This window comes from Poecilia reticulata, chromosome 5, assembly GCF_904066995.2.
Source record: "Poecilia reticulata chromosome 5, P_reticulata-male-v2, whole genome shotgun sequence".
In the NCBI taxonomy this organism is placed as follows: Eukaryota; Metazoa; Chordata; class Actinopteri; order Cyprinodontiformes; family Poeciliidae; genus Poecilia; species Poecilia reticulata.
In genome coordinates, this window is record NC_088834.1 from 10,653,856 (window position 1) to 10,676,743 (window position 22,888).

General features: G+C 38.8%; 1 protein-coding gene across 2 annotated transcripts in view; it reads left to right on the forward strand.

Annotated features, from left to right (window-relative positions):
* The first annotated feature begins 1,068 nt into the window (after positions 1–1,068).
* Positions 1,069–22,888, forward strand: part of kif5ab (kinesin family member 5A, b) — an 88,635-nt gene continuing 66,815 nt past the window's right edge. Inside the window, exon 1 of one of the 2 annotated variants that reach the window (XM_008408475.3) lies at positions 1,069–1,633. In XM_008408475.3, the coding sequence (XP_008406697.1) occupies positions 1,505–1,633 (129 nt within the window). In that variant the 5' untranslated portion in view covers positions 1,069–1,504. The remainder of the gene's footprint in view (positions 1,634–22,888) is intronic. The other variant, XM_008408474.3, reaches the window with a different exon arrangement.

Genomic DNA, 22,888 nt, shown 5'->3' on the forward strand with positions numbered 1-22,888 from the left:
TCCTCTTAAAGTTATTTTCTGTATTCTGTGAAGCGGACCAGTTTGTCATGCAAAAACACCTTCACAACATGATATTGGATGTTGCCACCCCAAATATTTGTTCTAAAGCTTGAAGTTTCTCCCTTCCCCTGCTTTTCTCCTCCTAATTATTTAATGGCCATAATGACAGAAAACTTAAAAATTTGCTTAATCAGAGCAAAAGCCATTTCTCCAGTAATGAAGGCATGTGTTCCTGTGTGCATTTGCAAAATTATAATCTGTTTCTCTTGCTGTTTTTACAGTAATAGCTTCTTCCTCTGTGCGTCGCCTTTCACCCCATGTTGACACCAAAGTCTTTTCACTGTGAATAATGACACTGTCTCACCAGGATGGAGAGATGAATGGATGGATCGATGGATCTCACACTAGGAAGCAGCATGTTTGAAGTGTTGCTTTAAAATACATCCACAGGTGTGCCTCAATTTATTTTGATGGTTGACAATTAACCTATAATGCTAAAAAAAAGTCACGGCATTTTGGCTTTTTTAGCTTCTCACAAATTGTTAAACTACACAATCTTAGTGTAGGTTCAGTCTTTTTGAAGACTACATATAAAGTTCTAACTTTGATCGCATCGTACTTTGTTTATTAATGAAACCTATCTGGACACAATTTGAGAAGAAAAACACAATCAAACAAATGCATCCCCTATTACATTAATGTCGTTCGGTTGTGGAAATTCTACGTATAGTAAATAAAAACATCATAATAGAAATAGTACAATGCTATATACTAATTTATTTAAAAGCATTTGGCATATCTATGATCTTGGCCCACATTGCTAAGATTCCCATGAAGGATCAAGAAACCATAGATCCATACCCCTTCGCTGCAGATGAGTTAGGTAGAAAATTTGTGCAAATAAATTCCTTTTTGGTCAAACATTTGAGCAGCACTCAAACTACTACACTGTTTGAATGTAGCATAAGTACGCAAACTTTTTCCTTTTGCATGAGACAGTTGGGAGTTAGCAAGAAGAATGGAGCTGCTGTGCGTGCTCCTCCGCTCTGCTCAGTGATGCTGATGAGGGAGGATGTAAGTCGCTACTCCACCACGCCCCGCCCCCATTGAGAAGGCAGTGATGCAAGGCATGCCTCTGAGAAGCCTGCAACCCGTCCAGACAGACAGGATCACTTTGGACTACACTCCTCATTTATTGGTCCCACATATGTTCTCCGCCGCTTAGCTGCACGGATTAGTTTGACGGGGTTTTTAAAGCTGAAAATTACTCCCAAACAGCTCGCTTTCTGCTTTTTGTTTCTTACTTATTTAATCGTTTCTGGATCTAAAAAGTCGTAGTTCTGTATTCCCTCCAAATGCTTCTTCGCCTGTCAGACTCGCTTTGCGTGTGGACATAAGCCAGTGGGTTCAGTCAGGTGCTTCAACACAGGGGATCTTATTTAGGATCATTTTTAAAATTCCTTTCCTTGTCCTGGAGGCGCGTCCTTTATTTTTCCCATCCACGATGGCTGATTCCAACGCTGAATGCAATATCAAGGTGTTGTGTCGATTCCGCCCGCTGAACCAGTCCGAAATTATCCGCGGAGATAAGTTCATCCCAATATTTCAAGGCGAAGACACTGTCATCTTTGGGGTAAGTTGCTTATCTCCTTCTCTGTTGGCATCGTTGCATGCACTCGAATGATGTTGGGGGTTAAACTTATCATCTCACAATCATATCCGATCCTGACCAGACTGATGACTTGGAGCTTAAAGGCATGAGGCAGGGATCAAACTAAGTATAGCCTCCATCAATACTATTGGTAATACTATTAGTATTCTGCAGCATAATGTGCTATCTGAGGGCGATAAAGCCACAAAAAAAAAGCATTTGGGCATTTTTTGTAGTATAATATCAACTGCTTTGAAATAATACATCACTTGTCTATGTTAAAGATGCATTTTGTGTCTAAAGGTTTTAACTTTAGGGCTTCTGTGATAAAAACTGAAAAATCTCTTCATCAACTCTTAAAATATTACCCCGCCTTTTTGTTTCAACTTAGGCTTGTTTGCTTGATATTGATCTGGTGGATTTTCTTGTCACCTCCAGAGGCGGTCTTCTTCATATTAAAGCCTCCCGAGGAAGCCCCTCCTTTTGCCTCATCTGACACACAACTAAATGCTACAGTCCATTTACCTAATTTACCTAATGAAACCCAATCTGAATAAAGAACAAACACACACACACACACACACACACACACACACACACACATATATATATATATATATATATATATATATATATATATATATATATATATATATATATATATATATATATATATATATATATAAAAATTTTTTATAAGCATTAAAAAAAGCAGATACTAAACACTAAAACATTGATAAACACTGGATCAGTGTTTATCAATCCTGGTCCTCAGGGACCATTGCCCTGCATGCTTTTGGATTCTGCAGCACTTGATGGCATGCAGAGGAGGTCATGTAATCATTAGAATCAGGTGTTCTGGAACAAAGACACATCTAAAACATGCAGGGCAGCGGTCCCTGAGGACTGGCATTGAGAAACACTGAATGGATAGATTGATTTTCAGGATCCATAATCATTGTAATGTAATTCAGTCCTTGTTTGACCAGTCTGCGCATCGTGCTCTCTATGCTTGTCTGTGATGCTTTAGTGATCTTAATGCCAAGAAAATATTCTGAATTATGTTTTCTTCTTTTCAAAAATGAAATAAATCATTTAAAAAAAAACAATCTCTAGTCAGTGTATAGGAATCAAGATCAGATATAACCAGTCTAAATATGTAGAAATACAGTGTAGACTCTTTAAAACACTCAAAAATAATAATTCAATTTAGCAGAGAATCATAAGTTGGTCACAGGCATCATACCTGTTGGGTATGGCAATATTTTGTGCACATTGTGCACACCCAGGGGGAGGACCTACTCCTATTGACTGAACATGCACATAAGCAACAAAAACCTCGTTTGTTCAGGGCACCACTGATAAATAACTGTATTTTACCTCAGACAGAAAAAAATATATTCCTCATATCAAACCCCACCACTTGTGCCCTTTCTTGGATAATTAATCAGAAAGGTATTGATTCCTTTGGTTATGAACGGCACCAGCTGCCTGCTGATGACGTTTAGGTGAGATGGAGATGGCTTTGCTTTTGGAGCAACTCAAATTGAAGCTGGTGGTTACTATCAGTGATTATGCGCTGTAACGGAAGTGAACCAATCCCTAATAGGTTTATTAATGTACACCTTAGGCTAAGGTCAACAATGTGGTCATAATCCCACACCAGGTGACATTTAGAAAAAAAAAATTGAATCATGGACAAATGTGAGAATCCTCTAAATGGATCTGAGGCTAATATTTAAGCACATAGTGCAGAAATAGATGCATTTGTCAGAGTGCAGAAATAGACATGTGTAGATATGGCCAAATATGCAAATCTATGAATTAATTTCACACTGAATGCAGAGCACCTGCTCTCTACTACAATGGACACACATACACACACACAGAGAGCGAGATTATGAAAGAAAACTGAACCCTTCAAGCCTGAGGGGTTGACTTGTAGTGATGACTGGGACAGCAGAAAATCCCTATCGGCTCTCTCCTGTTTTCATGCACACATCTATACCAACACACACTGAAATGCGCTGCAGGTTTGTGGGGGAAATGGTCCTGCATGACTGACTATTTTGGTTGTAGCTATATGTTTCCAGCAGACTGAACTATTTCTCTGTTTATGCATAAAACATAATATTATTAAGAAGATTAATATTTCAAAATCAAGAATCCCCACATCAGTTTTGACACCTGAGTTTGAACTGCTCTGAAGATGTTAAAGAGAAGCAGTATATCAAGGTTAATCCCTAATAGTTAGTCTTGTGAAATATGGAACAGATATGTAATCACATTAAAGATGTATATTTCAGAGAATAAGAAAAAAGAAAGTTTATGGAAATTAGTCAGACTGATTGACTGAGTTTGACATCGTCTATATGAGAATAAAGAATAATATTAGCCAGCCAACAGCAAGCTGTCACTAAAACAAATCTGCTTTTGTTCCCTGTCAGTAAGTTTGGCAGCAGAAGACTCCAAAACAATAAAAAATAATAACCTCCAGAAACACAAGCAGACATTTCTGATGTATTCTAAGTCATTTTATCTTCTAACCGGCACTCGGTTTTCTTCCATTCAGACGAATGTAATCATAGCAACGCAAGTGGAGTTTTCATCTTTCTGAATGCAATTACTTCCAAGATGTGCTCTGTATATAGGAGGTTATAGACATGTAAATCCATTCAGAGCTTGCATTTTCCTATTTGGAGTGTTTGTCTTGTACAAAGAAGTTGTGAATGAATATGTCAAGTTTGATGAGTATTTATAGCACCAAGCCAACAGGAAACAAGTTAATGCAAACATTGTGAAGGTTGATGAAAACAGATCAGTTCTGGGCGGTCCTAATGGCCCACATTGGTTGAAGACGTTTTCTTTCAGAACTTGATAGTGTACAGAGGCAGCGACCTGAGCTTGTGATTGATGGGTTGACTACTCTCTAGCGGCAGGCTGGAGAAATCTTCAAGATATTAAAAATGATAAAAAATAGTCTACTGTTGTCCTTTGACTTCTTTGAAGCATCACCATGCATAGAGTGCATCGTAAATACAAAGTGAAAACAAATGGCTGCGTTTGTTTTTTGTGACAGGAAATAGTCATTTAATTAGGCAATAGAAAAGCAGCCCTCTTTTAGGTTGACTGTGTGCAACAACAAGTGGGGCAAGGAAACTTTCTACAGCAATCAGGCAGAAAAAACAGATCTTAGTTCAGTACTTTCTTATTAAAGTACTTATACTGTAAGAATGGTATGAGAATTTTTTTTTTTTAACGTTTTTGAAACCTTGATACAGTGAACCTATTCATGGTTCAGCATTTGCAGATTTTATTGCGGTCTGTAACTCAAAATTATTGAAGGAAAATTCACCTATTTGAAGGTAAATCCTGCTTTGGAAGCTGAAATACAACGGTGCAATTGTACTTGACATGCTATTGGCTAGTGTTTGTAAAGCAGTCAACCCAGGGGTGACATTTATTTTCCTTGAAGCTGACTGGCTGTAACCTCAAGACCTAAGATACAAGTGCCAATGCAGTTTCTACTGGACATGCTAATATTAAGGTGGTAAAATTGGTAATTATGTCATGCAATATCTCATATAAGTGAAGGAAGACACAGAGTATATGTACTTTATACCTTATTTGCACCAAGACACATTATCCCCTGCTCACCTGAGATAAACAGTCGTTTTGGAAGTTTTCCTGCTGTTTGCTGCACTGAACTGTGCAGATTCTTTTTTACTGCTCTTGCTATTGTCCTCTCTGTGCATGGAAGCAAGATAAACTGGGTCCTTGTCAGTTCTTTTTTGTCACAGTTCCAGTTGTTGGATTTTTTATATTGCTCTGACTGCATGGGTGAGCTAGTGAGAAGCCAGTTTCTTGTTACCACTTGAAGATTTATGAAGATATGACATTTCTCTATGGGATGGTCTCTCATCTTTCTTATTTTGAAGAGTGATTAAGCAATATTTCTCAGTGTGACATCATAGTTACACCCTAAGGAATTTAAGCTTCTGATTTAAGCTTCTTAAAAGATGAACAGTGAATTATTTCATTTAAATACTGTGTGGAAAATAAAAATTTCCACACTTAATTACTTAAACTGAAAACCAAACAACATGACAAGTACATGCTATAAATTCAAAAATGAAGGGGTAGTGTCTAATAAATTATTTTCAGCATGTTGCAATTGCAGTTTTGTTACCAGTCAATAAAGACTTTCAGAGATGTGTGATCTGTGAATGATGATTACGTTAAATATTATATTTAAGATCAGAAAAAAACTCACACTTCATCACAAATTTTATTGATGTTTTGCCTCAAATTCTACAAACCAAATTTTATGTAAACTTATGCAAAATTTATACAAGTTTGTGCTGCAACTTTCAGGGCATATTATAAAACCAATTTTTTAATCCACTCATGATTTTGTGGACTTTTTATCGGAATACTGAGTCTAAAGATGTTCATAATATATTTGGATTCAAAACTGGTACTCAGGGGGATGTGGAAAACTGATTCTTTTAAAAAGAGTGTTACTAAATCCAGAAATTGAAATGAAGTAGTCATTTTCACTTTATATCAAGCTGTGTTTAAGATAAAACTTGGAATGTAATGGTAGCAGCTCCACTTACGAGAGAAGCAGAACATGTCCTGAAATGAAATTCTGTTTTAGGAAAATTGAAGAATAAATGAAATAAAAGAATGACAAAAATTAGGATTTCTTTTAAACCCTGTTTCATTTAGAGCAGTACTTAAGAGGATCCTTTGAAGCACATAGTGTTCAAACTCCTATTTTCATTTGTGAAGATTTTTTATGCCGTACGTTACATAATCCTGCCGAGGTTCTAACTGATTTTATGGTTTGAGCCTATTTGCACCCAGCAGACGTGAAGTAACATTATCATTCAGTGTGATATTCTGTAGATCTGAACACCTGATGGGTTTACAGCGGCTCCTCTGCTCTTTCTTTAGCGTTTGTCTTAGTTAACACTTGTGTCTTTTTGCTGTTTGTTGATGGGTAGATAAATGTCATGTTCAGGACTTTATGTGACTCTTAATTATTCTCTCCGGTTCATTAGAGCTGCAGACCACAACATGTTAGCGTTCCTCACGGTCCCTACGAGCAAGCAGAGAAATTCTCAGTCTATCAAAATCATCTGCCTGCATGAAGATGTAGATGTGTTTCTTCTTCTTTTCTGTTCTCAAGAATTTTCCGTCATCACTGATATTGCCACCTGTGGAGCTCTGCAGGTTTCTGTGGTGTGCGTGTGTGTGTGTGACAGTAATAATTCCTGAGCGTGTACTGCTCCGAGGCATGGCCTTTGTGTTTGCTCTGCACAAGAGTGACACAGCTGTCTCTAGTATTTCACTGTCTGCAATAATGCAGTGTCACAAGGCCAGATTGTCCCTCCTAATCTTCTGGCAAGCAAAAACAGCCGCCACTATGAATCAAGCTTTCGGTTCTATAAATAAATTAACGATCACCGTGACTTCGGTCGCAGCAAGATATATGGAGGTTTTTTTCTGCTTTGACGATGACATATAGACATAAGCTGTCCACATGCTAAGCTCAATAAGAACGGATTTTGTTCTCATCATGCTATTAAAACAAAATAAGAAATAACTCAGACGTCTGAATGAAATATACTTCATTTCATACCTCTGATATTGGTCATATTTCTTGTTCATTGTTTTGTACTTAAGCTGTACTAGCCTTCAGAGCCTCACTAGTTCTCGAGGGGATCGTTTTCATTACCCCGTGTCCAACATGAGAAAAATTATGCACTTTGTTCGCCTGCTGTTGTTGAAAACCCTTGTGATTATTTGTTCTCCAACCCCAGGCTGCATTTAAGAGTGAGGTGGGAGCAAATTGCTGATTATTATCCCTCTTTATCATAAGTATTTTCTGTGAACGGGAGGTGCAGTTATCACATTGATTTTTTAACTTTAAGTGCCTCGCTAACTACAGGTAAATGTGCTTTTTTGTGTTTATTCCCCTCTTATCAGTGTTGAGATATCCTCAGTTATAAGGCTTGACTTGATTCTGACTGAAGTCACTGAAGATCAAATCACATACTATTTGTATTAGCTTTTCACTAAATAGTTGGTTATTCCAGAGATTTCATTTTAATAAATAGATGAATATCAGAAAAATGCACCATGCATTTTCATTCAGCCCTCTTGAGTAAATGCTTTGTAGAACCACATTCTTACTGCACTAACAGCTACAAACGTTTTTGGGTATGTCTCTACCAGTTTTTTACATGTGGAAATTGAAAGGAGGAAGACATTTCCAAGTCTTGTGCACAGACTCTTAATTTGATTTAGGTCTGGGCTTTGACTGGGCAATTTCAACACAGTTGTGTTTTGATTAAAAAAATTTTTTTATAGTTCTCATTGCATGTTTACAGTTATATTTCTGGGAAGGTAAGCTCTGCCCCAGTTGAAACTTCTGCAGACTCTAAGAGGAGATTGCATCCATTTTCCATCAATTCTGACCAGCCTCCCAGTCCCCGCACTAGAAAACAGCATGATGCTGCCACTACCTTGTTGCACCCATGTTTCAGGTCCTGCACAGTGTTAGTTTATGCCTCACATAGCATTTTCTATGTAGACTAAGAATTAAAATTTTGGTCACATCTGACCTGAGATCCTTCTTCCACATGGTTTCATTTTCACTTAGATGGTTTGTGGCGAACTGCAAATATCTGTATTCTGTATTCTTGGCCAGCAGTTGTATTTTCAACAGTTTATCTGGAGGCCACGTAGTTGGTTCTTTGATTAATTTCTTCCTTTTTCAGCCTGTTAGTTTAAGTGGAAAGCCATCATTTGCTAGGTTTGCAGTTGTATCACAAATCGTAAATTATTCCATGAGATGTTTAAAGTTTGAGATGTTGTTTATGGCAATTAGTTGCATTGCATTTTATTTAGGGTTATCATAGTAAGCTGAATACAAATACTTGTCTATCACATAAAATTGCAGGAGAAATACACTGAAGTTTGTGGTTGTAAATTGAGAAATTGTGGAAGGGTTCAAGAGATATTAATACTTTTGCAAGTCACTGTATATGATGAACAGTCTAACCTCTGCATGATCTTGTTTGCATTGATCAAACTTTGATTTATTTCTGGTATCGTTGACAAAGATGGGGAAATTAAACATAAAAGCATCCATCCAGCCGTGTTTGGGAACCCATTTGAATGGTGCACATTAAAGAATTATTGATTCTCTTATCTGCTGCACTCCTTTTTTAATTTACTGGATTTTCTTTGCTTAGCTGCTTCTTCAGTGTCATGTATATGAGTCTTCTGGAGCTGCTGCAGTGTTGCTGCATTTATCCCTGTGAAATACATCCATTAAGGAAGAAAACAGGATTGAGTGTTTTGTATAAGGTTGTCCAGTTCTTTGTTTTCACTGGTTTCAAAACCTTTCGCTGAATTTTGTGAGAGTGAATGTGTTGTTTGGTATGGAAATGCACAAGATAGACATGTTTTTTTTTTTTAGCTCAGTACAAACATGATGTCTCATTAACAACCACTTTGTTTCTAAGACAACAATAATTTCTGATGGGCTGCAGCTCTTCTGTTGTCTTCTCTTGTCATTTCCTGCTTTTTTCTTGATTATGCGCCGAGGTAGGAAGAAGGAGGGGAAACAGCTGGTGCTGAAACAAACTATCGATGGTGCATGTCAGGCGTAGCTTTAATGTCTTCTACCTGTCTCAAACGTTATGGTATTTATGGTCCCAGTGAAGTAATTTCATCTCAAGGATGCGTTCTTGGTGTGTCTTTAACTGTCTGCAAAACAAACGCTAGTAAAGAAATAAGTCATAAATGGAGGTTCAAAGGGTCTCTCCTGGTCTCCTACATCTGTGCTCACCTAAGTGCTCTAATTCTATCACTGTAGTGCACAAACCCTATCCAGTTATGGATATAAAAGGGATTGCACTGTTAGGTCGAGATCTCATTTCTCTTTTTCAGTGACATGATCAGAGTTCCCTCCTCTCAGGGACTGACCTCCTCGTCTTCCCCTCTCTTGGCCTTTTTATTCTTCTCCTTCCTGGATGCTCCTCCTGTGTAAAGCTTTATTTCATTGGGGACAGATTCTGCTGCTCATTTCCCAATGACTCAGCAGCAGTTTTGGAATGATGTTGGAGAGGAAGCTCGGTCTCATCTGTCATGCTGTTAATTTTGGCAAAGGCTTCTCGCAGGTTTTTATGGCATAAGGAGGGAGCGTCTGTCAATTTAGAGCCAGAATACTAAAGGGTCAGACAACTTTGAAAGAGTCTACTCCTAACTTTAAATGAGGTTGTAAGTTCAGACGCCCATCTCAACTCTATTCTTTAGATCACCTTGACTACAGTACCTGGCAAAAATTCAAATGCCACTCACTTTTTCATTGCTTCACATTATAACCATGAAGTTCAATGCATTTAATTTAGACTTTATATAACAGAGAAACACAACACAGCACATAATTGTAAATTGGAAAGGTAATACATTTTTCTCAAAATCTGTCCTTAAATAAAAATGTAAAGTGTGGCATCCAGCAGGTATTGACTGGTCAGTTCCTCAATCAATTCTTTATGGCACCAACATTTGGTGTAATTACAACTGCATGTCTTTTGAAGTGTGTCTTTATCAGTTTCATTGATATTGAGACCAACATTTTGTCCATTTCTCTTTGCACCATAACGCTGGCTGATTCAGATTGCTCTGACAGTGTTTGGGAAAAGACATTTCTAAGCCTTGTCACAGATTCTCAATTATCTTTATGCCCTGATCTTAACTGAGCCATTCTAACACATACATTTGCTCATATCTAAACTAATCTTGTTTAGTTGTAGCTCTGGTTCGATGTTCAGGGCTGTTGTCTTACTAAAAGGTGGACGTCTGCAGCTTCTAACATTTTTTTTCCAGTGCTATGCTGTGTGTAACTCGTTTCTGACAAGCTCCCCCATTCATATCTGACCAGCTAAACATCCCCACACCATGATGCTGCTACACACACTGTGTATAGTGTGTTCAGTGTACAGTGTTAGCTTTTTGCCACACATAGCATGTAGCCCAAAAAACAAAGCATTAGTGTCAACTGATGAATCATGCTGGCTGTATTCTCTACTTGGCTGACAGAAACTACAATCAAACCTCTGATGTATTCCTCTCAATTATGCATTTTTTGCTCTGAACTACCCTGAATTTGTGGAGAGCATGACTAATATTTGTCCAGTCTACAGATTATTTAACTTGATCTGTGGGTCTCTGCTGCTCCTTCACAGTTGTGAGCCTATTGACTGCTTCACTGATTAATACGATCACTTTAGATGTTCTGCTTGGTTTGCAGTTGTGCCATACTCTTTCCATTTTCTAATGATGGATTGGAAAATGTTCTCTGAGATGTTCGATACTTTTTTCTGACCCATCTGCTGTGTTCCTTGCTCTGCAAAACGCTGTTTGTTCACGAATCTCTTACAAATATCTGAGGCCTGCTAAATCAAATTGCTATGATGGACTGGTGATCAGTGTAAGACCTATCCTATTTCTCACCCAGGGACCTATGGAGATATGCACCAGCCACACACACACAGAGGCTATTTACTTATTAAGGAAATTTGAACTTTACTTCAGGGTGACAGAGGGGGATTGCATGTGCACACACAGTTCTGTGATTTCTAATTGTACATCATTTTGAAAACAACACATGGTTATTATTATTATTATTATTATTATTATTATTATTATTGGTGATTCATTGCTATATAAACATAATGGGGAGATGTTCAAAGGATTGGCATACTTTGACAAGACACTACAGTTGTATTAAATAAATTAGAATAATAAGCAACAATAATAACAGTAACAACCTTTAAGTGGGTATTAAATATGCCTTTCATGTTTTTTTTTATTTAACATTCTAATTTTAAATGTTGTGTTTTCATTTGCCGTAAGTGGAAAATTTTCTCAGATAACATATATAAAGGCTTGAAAACATCTCTCATGTAATGTATAAATCTGATCTATGTAATGTTTTTCACTAACTGAATTGAGTTACCAAATGAATTTTTCAGTAATATTCAAATTTACTCAATATAGGGCTATATGTGGGCATGTTGACCTATTTTTAACAGTGAGTGACTCAAATATCTATCAGCAAGAAGTGCCTGTTCTTCCTCTCATTTCCTTAACGTTAGCATAACACTGACACCAATTTAGGCAGCAGTCACACTCAACAGGATATTAGCTTCCAGTTCATTTTTATTTTTCCCTAGCATACGTGCAGCCACGGATAGATAAGCTTGTGCCGATTCGTCAAAACCTTTCCTTTCCATTTCTGTCCCCTTATGAATGGATCGGGCTGTGGCTACACCAGGCCTTTTAGCTCTGGGGAGTGTAATGGACCATATTCTTCCCATTAGCCATGCTTGCTCTCTGGATGCTGCCTTCATCTGCCCCCAGCGTCTCTGGACAGCTCATGGTGTCTGATTGCACATGCTCACTCACGTGTCTGCGCATCCCAAGACCCTGAGCAGTTTTAATTTATTAAATTTGTGAGAAGAAATCCGTGGTACAAATCCCTGGTAGAGCGTCTTCGTCTTTTGCATGCCGGATGCAGAGGACTTCAATTTCCTTTAATTAATTACAGTGCAACTCGTTGAACTGACATTTGAGGACGCTGAGATCTACTCCAAAACAGCTTTTGACTCCTTTCCCCAGGGAGCTGAGCTTTGGAAAGTATTTGCCATGAAAGGTTTTAAAATTCTTTTTTAAATCTAATTTGCCATGATTGTAGGTTTGCAGTTGAGCAATATAGGATAAAAGAGACTTAGAAAATTATATGTACGTTTCAGGCATATTTAATTTATGCATGACCAGGGATTGGCCACATCCTTGCATCTGAGAAACACTATTTACTGTATTTCAAGCTGCAGCCTTTTGATGCTCTTTGCTGTTTCCAGCAGGCACATATATAATGACAGCAAACCAACTTTTCACATCCTACATGCCACATTTTTCGTCGTTCTGTTTTTTATTTGTTACATTTTATGCAAACTAATGAGTTTAGCTTTTTCTGGAGGCCTTAAAATATGAAGTTATTTGCATTCCTTTGCAATAAGATTTAGTGAAGTTTTTAAAAAAAAAAAATTGCCTTCAACCATGTTAATTTTCACAGGAAATCTTTGTCCTAATATTGTTTCAATTTAATCTCAGCTACTCCCATCTCCACATTTTCACTGGGCTTGGTAATTACTTCCATCTCGATAGAAATGTATGTTTATGCTAGACTCCACAGCATCTTCCATTCTAACCCTTTCAGGTTCTAATTTATTATTCCCCCTGCTACATGTGGTCATTAACAGGGTTCTCACTAATGGCTGCATGTAGATTTAGTGTTTTTCTTTCTCACTTTTGAGGATCTACATGCTGTCAAGAAGACTATGGGTTCAGATTTAATTTGTTCTTTGCTCCAGATCAAGGAACATCTCTGTTTTAATTTGGCAGTGAGAAATGTCATCTTGAAATAGCAATAGACCCAAACTCTTGCCCGAGTTTGGGTCAGTTTGGGTTTCTTGTTCTTGAAATCTGCCTTTGAAATACAATCATGAAGCCTTTTTATTTCCAAGGCTCCTGAATGATGCAAGCCAAGAACTTCTGGGTTCTGGACCTCAAAAGAATTAAGTATAAGTGCAAGTCTGGATCGCTCTTCTGCTTTTGTTTCTTATGTTTGGTAAAATAGTCACAGCATTAAATTGTCTGCGAAAATTAATACAAATAAATATAATGAGTCACAGACTGTTCCTAGCACTGTGCAATGATTAATACATGAATAATCCTAATGAATTAATAGTAACTAAAAATAATAGTGGATCAAAGGTTTCAGAACATTTATACCACAGCAGGTATGGAAAACCACAAAAGCAAAAATTAAATCATATTCAAATCTTTTAATCTCTTCATGTTAAATAAATAAAAAGTATAACGTTTTATTGAAATATTTATGTCAGCTTGAGTCATGCAGATCTGATCATTTCCATAGCAACGATCAGAAGCAAGGCGTTGCACCAGAAGTCCAGTGAGCTCACTGATGAGGTCATAGATGACATTATGTTCATCACAGTAGATCAAAGAAGTTCTAAGGCTTGAATGCTAGAATCTCTATGCATCAGTCAGGATCCAGACATTCCTCGGAGTTTCAGATTTGTCTATAGCAACAATGTTCAGTTTTGCGACAGCACTTGTTCCCCTGATTTTCCCGGTTGGTTGGGGCATCGGATATGCCGTGACGACCGGGATGAAGAAAGTGTGCGATCGTTTCTTCCCAGGGAAGGATTCCAATGAAGGATACGATCAGGATGAAGAGGACGATCTGTTTTGGAAAGGATTTCCATCCACTTCCAAAGAACAAACCGACCCGGATGGGGAGGTTTGTTTGGAGATGATGGTACAGCGTGAGGGTGAGACTGCAGTCGCAGAAAAATCTAACCCGGCTGGGGAAGATTTGTCTGCAGCTGATCTCGCAGCCGAAGCTGTGGCTGAAGTGACAGCCAAAGCTTTAGTTTCGCTGGTCCCATCCTTGCAGGAGAGTCCTCTGAAGGCCACTTTCTCAGGGTCCTTTGACAGTGTTGAACATTTGTCTGAAAAATCATCTCTGAATGTGAAGATTTCTGTTGCTGTTGAGGTTTCCTGTTCCCCTAACGTTAATTCAGTAGATAGCGTTGGCTCGGATCTGCTAGATGTAGGGACGACATCTGCAGGACCAGGACAAGCGGAGGAGAACTTCTTCAAGTTCTCCGATGAGCTCCAGAACAGCTGGGTGAACGCTGCATTCCAGAGCATCCTAAATCTGAGCGTCACCAATCGGTGTCTCGCTAAGGAAAAGGTTTTTCTGGAGGCATCGTCCATCCCCTGCTGTGGGAATCTCATCCTCTCAGCTGTCCGTCAGCCCGGCAAGCATTTTAGTCAACAAGACCTTTCCCCACTTCTGATGGAGCTGAGGGAGAAGAAGCTGCCATCAGGTGTGGGAAAGGACTATGACATAAAAAGTTTGCTGGAGTCTGTGCTGGTCTGGCTGGATTCATTTGGCGGCGACACAGAGAGAGAGTTGTACGACAACGACTCCTGCTCTAACTGTGGAGCCACTTCCCTGAGGCTCCTGAACAATGGCGCCATGATTGCCCTTCCACCGGTGTTATTTTCAACCAGTATATCTATACTGCTTGAATACTGGTTGGATTTAGCATGCAAACGCCGTTGTTCAGGCTGCGGGTCACCCTGGCAGAAAAAACACTGCCTGACCGATAACAAGGTCCTGGTATTTTTTCTGCACAGGTTGACCAGGAAGCACCAAACCAAAGCCACTCAGACCATCAATGTGCCTGCAGAATGTGGGACGGAGACGTACCACCTGTCCTCCGTCATCTGTGGGGATCCAAAGCAGACAGACGTCTACTGTTATTTAATGAAGGGAGAACGAACCGTGAAGGCAGACAACGAGCATGTCTTCACTGCAGACAGCGACTGCAGTGAAGACATGCTCAACAACGGTTTCATTTACATTTATGAGAAGGAATGATCAGACATCAGGGGACAAAAGGTAAAAAGACTTGACAGGTTTCCTGTTTGCAGGTTTCTCTCCGGGCACTCCGGCTTCCTGCCACAGTCTGAAATCTCCATTGAAATGATCCAGTAGGCAGTGGTGGACCCTGGAGGCGGGTCCAGTGGACGGCGCCAGTGCAGAGGGCAAAGAGTACTGGGGTTAGAACTGGGCAGCAGAGCCTCGGGCAAAACACAAGGAGGCGGAGGAGCAAAGGGAGACTCTCTCTCTTTCTCCATACATTATTTAGTTAGTTAGTTAGTTAGTTAGTTAGTTAGTTAGTTAGGTAGGTAGGTAGGTAGGTAGGTAGGTAGGTAGGTAGGTAGGTAGGTAGGTAGGTAGGTAGGTAGGTAGGTAGGTAGGTAGGTAGGTAGGTAGGTAGTGCATCCCAGTTTTCCATGTACATCTGGCATATAATAATTCATTTTATATTTTAATCTGGTTCTATTGATCTTGTGTCCAGACAGAGGGATAATCAGTAGCCCAGCATCATGACCTGTTTGTTCTGAAGATCCTGCAGCTTCCACGTCGTCTTCCTAACATGGTGCCTCCTCACCCTGAATCTCATACTGACAGGAGGAACCACAGAGCTCTATTAGGTTAAAGCTCATCTTCTGAAGTTGGGATATTTTTCCTCCAACAGGATCCAGAGGAATCACCTCAAACCAGATATTGGACTTTTCAACAGTGGAGCTGTAAAGGTTGAAAAATGTTATTATTTTGGAGAAAATCTCATCAACATCAATATTTCCACTAAATAAGAGGCAAAAAACAAAGTTGTTTGATAAAGGAAAAGCCTTTCAGACTCTGAGCCCGACAGCACCAAACTATTTTTTATATTAGACAATTAATTTAATTTCACATAATTATCGCGGTAGAAGCCATTTGTTTGTTAAATACCTAGTGAAATGTATTTACCGTGTTTGATGTTTGTTGTAAATGACATATAGTCACAAAGAATGAGATAATTAGTCCAAGTTTGTCATTTGAATGTTGAATGTTCAGAAATTACAGCGGCTGTAAAGAGCCAAGACAAAGACAAACAAAGGTAAAACAACCTGAACAGGTGATCAACTCTAAACCACTTGCACATTTTTACTCTCTGTCTCTCTCTGTCATTTAAGCACCTGTTGCCATGGCAACCTCCTGCGCCCCACAAGCCGACCAGAGATTACGTTAAAAACATTCAGTCCGTTACGATATCAGTTTTTCAGGCTAGATATTTATTTTGCGATTATTAATAAGCCTCTCATGAACACAGCGGTGGTTGATTAGTTAAACTCCTGCTCTGCTCGTTATGGAACCGAAACGCACAGAATTGCACAACACCTTGTTGAAACAATAATTACTGAGATTATTATTGTTTATGGATCATTAATTTGAACACGTTTTGTTGATTTTTTTGTTGTTCTTTAAGAAAGATACGAACGTTTTGATAAGGACCCAGAGGAGGACGTGCTGGTTTCAGCGTCCTGGCGGCGCTGAGATCGACTCAAAACCCTCAGCGATCGACGTTTTGCAGCCCTGCTCTATAGCACGAACCATATGAAATTGGAAAAAAGTTATTTAATAACTGATTAAGTTGTGTTTTAGATTGTTCTTAAAAACTAATCAGTCACGGCTAATTAGTGGGTGAACTCACAGCTGCACAGTGAGCTCACTGATTTTTTACAGCAGACAGCTGCTCCCCTCTCTTGCAGGTACTGCGTACCCCAGCTAAATCTTTTAGGGGTACGCAGTACCCTGCCATACCCCCTTACTTTCACCCCTGGTAATAAACAACATAGAAATTATCTTTATTTTTAGTTTTACATAATGTATCACTGTTGCATTTGCAAACAGTTCAAAATCCAGCTGCTCACTTTCTGACAGGAAAGAAAAAGCGTGGTCATATTCCATCTGTCTCACCTTTCTACAACGGCTTTATGCATATTTTAGAGCCCAGATTTATATTTTTTCTGCACAACCTTATATGTCGTGACCTTTTCATCATCACTCCACCGGCTGTAGCTCTGACATCCACAAATCAGCTATATTTGGACACCCTCATACTCAAAGCCAGAGGTGATACAACCTTTTTAGTGTTGGTCCCCAGTGGCCCTAGCTAAAGAACGAACATAATTAGTTAAGTCATGTTTATTTGTATTGCATATTTCAGCAACAAGACTTAACATGATAAAAACATAGCACAATAACCAATTATAGATTAAGCGATAAATAGGGACGGGTTGATTCATAATGAGGGGCATTCCCAGTGGTAAATCCTTGACAAGAACTGCTTCAAGGTTCAGTTCAGCTAAGTGAGTTAAATATAAACTGATATATGTTCCTGGCCTGAAAAATGAATTACGGGTTAATTATAGCATATGTGCAACCTGGTCTTTGCCAGCTCATCTTTTTCTGTGTATTTCTCTCCTGATGAGAGACAAATTCTCAGTAAAGTTGCTCTCATTCACATATGTAGTTTACTTATTCACTTACTTGCAGCAAGCCTCAAAGCACTATAAGGTCGCTGATGAGAAAGCAGTCTTTTTACAATGTTTCTGCTGAAAAAACTCAACACTCCTGTAAGCGGAAGAAAACAACATTTCTATTGATTTGGTTGTAGCTAATTAACTGTAAGATTGTCTGAGACAAAGGTTAGACAGAGCTCTATTCTGCCCTCTCAGCATCTGTGTGGGAGTCAGACTGGTTGCTACACAATTAACAACAAAAATGAAATGCACATTCATCATAATCTGCAGGTTCTGATAGTTAGGGGATCAGCCCTTAGTTTATAGTCAGGCTTAAAGCGACAGGAGAGGCATTTATTGTCAACAATGAATAAGGCAGAGGTTCCCAAACTGTGGGGCGCGCCCCCTAGGGGTCGGGGGGGGGGGAGGGGGGGGGAGCCGTCTGGATGAAAAAACAAACAAACAAACAAACAAACAAACAAACAAACAAACAAACAAACAAACATGAACGCTGTATGCGCTGGGTTTTTACCTTAGAATGGCCAACTTTCTGTTATTCCTATGTCAATTTGATACAGTAGGGGCATCCACACTTCCCATATCTGTGTCCTCTGTCACTTTTATCAGCAGTTAAAACTGTTTGATCCGTTAACATGTAGTAACCTGTTTTTCCGAGCCGCCTTCAAACGCAACATGAGCGCTAAGACGCTCGCACTGGGTTTACACCTGTGCAGCAGTGAAGGAGACCTGCTGCTGCTGTTCAGAGCTACACAGGTGTGTTAGGATCATGGCAGAACACCAGCAAAACGCAAATAGCTTTTCACAGTTTTTCCCCAAAACTAACCGAATGAGTTGAGTAAAGCTGTTGGATGCAGGTAATGTTAGCTAAAAGATGACTAGCTAATATCAATACAGCACCTTAAGCTTAACAAGTAGCCTGTAGGCTACTGGTGTTGTTGTCTATGACCAGCTACCTACATTCATTTTGCCCCCAAATAAGTCGATTCCCCCCGCCCGCCTCCCGTTCCGCCCCGCTAAAGCACGTAGTTCAACAAGGAGGGGTGGGTTCAGAAAATGTTTGGAACCACTAGGGGGGCACAGGAGAAAAAGTTTGGGAACCACTGGAGTAAGGTAAGAGAGACATTTAACGACATGAAACTTCCTTAGACACAGCAGTTACCGAATATTGTTTTTAAACAAAAATGTTTCTACTCTCTTTCCGCAAAAAGTGCCCCAGGAGTTTCTGTGCATACAGCTTTTATTTTACTACAAACAGAGCGTTGTTTAATTACACCAGGGATGTCTGTTCACTACAGAAGTGCTGCACTCACAGTGTATTGTTCTGTGTATGCCAAAAAGCTTATGTCACTCATGAATTGACTTATTAATCAATCATTTATTTCTAAAAATGATATATTTTTAAACATGAAATATTACATGAATTTTAAATCAGTCCCCCAGCCCTCCAGGCTGTGGAAAAGCCAGAACTGCTCAGAGTATTTTATTATTTCAAATAGTGCTCAAAACCCATTAGTTTTCACTGGTCTTTAGTTTCAGTTTAGCTGAGCCGCTCTATTGACTTTTATATTTTACTTTACTTGAGTTCTAGTTTAATGCCTTCATATTACTACTTTTTTATAGCTATGTGCAGCACTTTCCCTCAAAGAAGGTAATGTGGTACATAAAAATCCTCATCTGTTCTGAACATAGAGCAAAACACTTTTTAAAAATCAGCCAAATCCTAGCATACGTGTAGGTGGAGGAAAACCCAACTTGGGAGATTTTTGAGTCAATATCGAACAAAAACTGAGGCAGCGATCCTCCTGCTGCAGACTGACAGAAGGAAATGTCCAAATATATGGAGTGAAAATAGGTTTATAAAGGCCAATAAAGTGTTATGAATCAGTTCACACTTTGTGAAAACAAACTGATCATAAAAACATGTTCAATATTAATTATCACATACAATGCAATTATATGTTTTTTTACATTATTACTACATGTTATAACAATATATCCGTGTCAATACAGTTCTTCTACAACGTTACTATATTATTGTGCACTATTTCAATGACAATGTGACCCTTGATTTTCTCTTTCAATGTGCAGCCCCATTTATAACATATTTATTATGATGTTTTTATAATAACTCAGAACATTAACCTTAAGGATGACTATCCCTGACTGATGTAAGCCAGTAAGTTTAGGACTTACTGTTTATGTAAACTCATTGTTCTCGTTATGATGCCTTCCATCTGGATCAGGGTATCTAGTGATTATGGCCATAACATCTTTGTAACCTTATATTGGGTGTTTCAGGTAAAATCTTTATGCAAAGCTTCCTCCCAGAACAGGTTCTTCTCCCTTCTTTGATAATTTAGTTATCTAGGAGTGGAAATTGGATGCATGTGGCCTCTGGATATGAATCTGATCTTTGAGGGAGACGTCTTCAGTAATGGGAAGGTTTTGAGTTGCAGCAAATAGTCTCAACATTAGTGCCAGCCCGGGGGTTAAATTTCTAGTTTCTGGGATATCTTTGATTGCTCTATAAAGGGTTAAATTCAATCTATGCATTTGCCTCATGGGTTATTGGATTGATTGCACTTCCGCACATCAAACCACACTCCAAGAGAAATGGAGCATCATTGCAATTTTTCAGCTCTATATTTTCTCCTATAATTGGTGTAGTTTTTCCCACTTTCAACAAGAAAGGTGCGGATTAAATTAAGTCCTGCCTGTTTCATAAGTGCTACTAAGTGCTGATTAAATTACTTCAGACAGTCTGAGTTATATTAATAGTTATGCAAAATCTCTGGTCAGCATGCTGCTTGAAAAACAAAGTTCCTTCATTGTTAAATGAAAAATGTGTTTGGATTTTCCCTTTGGTATGCTGAAGAATTACAGAAAAAAGACAGAGCTGTTGTCAGGAGGAATCGCATATCCTGTTGTGATTAATTTTCAGTGCATTTACTTACTCTCAGGTTGAGCGGGAGGCTGTAGCCCATGGCTGAAATGGAGACAGTGACTCCAAGGCGGAGGACCTTGGATATTTTACTTTGACATCACATAGTCCCTTCGGGGGGGAAAGACAGCTATTAGCTGGTTTCTCAGACTGTCTCAGGTTGTGATCGAAGCGTTTTGTTTCAGACGGAGGTCACAGATTTCCTGTTCATGTTCATGTTAGATATCTCATTTATGCTTAAACTTTTATTCCTGATTCTGGACGTCTGAGGCTCTATAAATAATGGTGAAGCATGTGTAGGCTAGGCGTCAGATCGAATGTGACACTGAAGGTGAGCACTGGAACACCCACTTACATGATGAGGTGTCACTGTCGTCTCTAACAAGTTGTTCCTTTGTTCCTCTTGCTTTAACATCTGTCTCTTCTTCAATAACTCTTCTCTGCACAATCTCAGTATCTCTACAGATAGAAACTTCTTTGTGCTCTGCTGCCTGAGCTCGATCTTCCCCATTCTGTCTGGTTTGTTTGTTTTTTGATGTAATGAAGAGAAAGGGCTGGCATATTTGTTATTTTTACTATCTTCAACTACATTTTCACTGAAAATCATTGCAGCCACATTATAAATTATGTTTACTTGAAAAATATGCAAATTAGCAGCAGGTGAAATAAGATCAGTTTATAAAACTATCTCAGTCTGCGAGTACTGCACTCTCAAAATGATCAACTCCTTCATCACTAACATCCTAAGTACTTAGAGCACCATTTGGCTGTGCTGACCTGGTGTAAACCGTACATGCTGCAAGACACCAGAATACCTGAGCCCATTCCTTATGGCCAAAAACCTTTAGTTAAATACTTTCTTTTAGGCTTTGCATGATGAAACCATGTCTTTCGGTTCAAATCAGGAAAACGATGGCTACTCTTGTATCTTCCAGGACTCCTTCTTGAAATCATTGTCCCAAACATGTCAGTTTGTACATCCAATAGCATCCAACTCAAGAGGCTGAAACTCCCGATGAACCTGTTGATGCTGGTCTCAGAACATCACTGAGAAACCATCATGCTTTACATGTTTTACTCAAAACATGAACACATCTTGTGTCAAATAACAAACAAAAGGACTTTCCTCTTAGTTTCATTTTGATCACCTTATGAACTGAAATACTTTTTGTTTCATCTGATGCTGGTGGGATCGTTCAGTTCAGGTATTGTGTTTGCTGCTCCTTGCTTTTCTTCACTCTTTGCACATCTCCTTACCATTCAAGTTCAAGCTTTGCACCACATCATGTTCGCTTGTCAAAGCCTGCAGCCATTTGATCTGTGTTTGGGCTTTCTGGCTTGATATTGCAATGTGTCAGTCTGACAGGCATAAAATAGTATTTTTGTGCACAAACACGAGAAGTCCCAAAGAGTTGTCAGCTGAAAAATTGATATACAGTAGATAGATGAAGAGAATAAAAAGGTGAAGAGAATAAAAAGGCTTCTCGTCCATGTATTTTTATTTATTTAATAGCTTGAACATCATTTAAAAGAATTTTCCCTCTAGAATTAGTTAATCTGCTGCAGATATGGTTTTTAGTCTCCGTCTTTACTTTGTATTGAACTCATGTTATCCAAAAAATGTTAAGGAAATACTTCACTACATCCAGAGCTTAGGTTTTCTGAAGGAAAACCTAAAGTCTTGTCCAAGAAAACTGAAGAAAACTCGTGACTCTGCTTTGTTCTTCTTCATCATTCTTTTATTACAGTGCTGTGAAACCCAAACCTTTTTGCAGTTCACTATTCATTCACCTTTTAGCAGTTTTCTGTGGAACGTAAATCCAATTTATTCATGGGAAACCTACAAAGTTTTTCATATAACTTATCTAAGATATATAAAAAAAAATCAGCTTGGAAAGCTGAAAAACCTTTAAGATAAGCTACTCCACACGCTATTGGCTGGCATTTCCAAAGCAGTCAATCGAGGGACACTATTTATTTTGCTTGGCATTGATTGGCTGTACACTTAGGGGCAGAAAAAAAACAGAACTATAGATTTAAGCTTCTATGGTGCTGCTACTGTGTATATTAATACATATTATGGTGCATTCCTATCCACTGTATTGGATATTCAGAATTAATTAAAGTTGAAGAGATTTTGAGGAAAATACCCATTGTCTCCCCCTTTGAGATGTAAGAACACAATGAATATAAATATTTTTATACCTTTCTCTGCCAGTTACAATAGCTGACACATTATGAGAAGC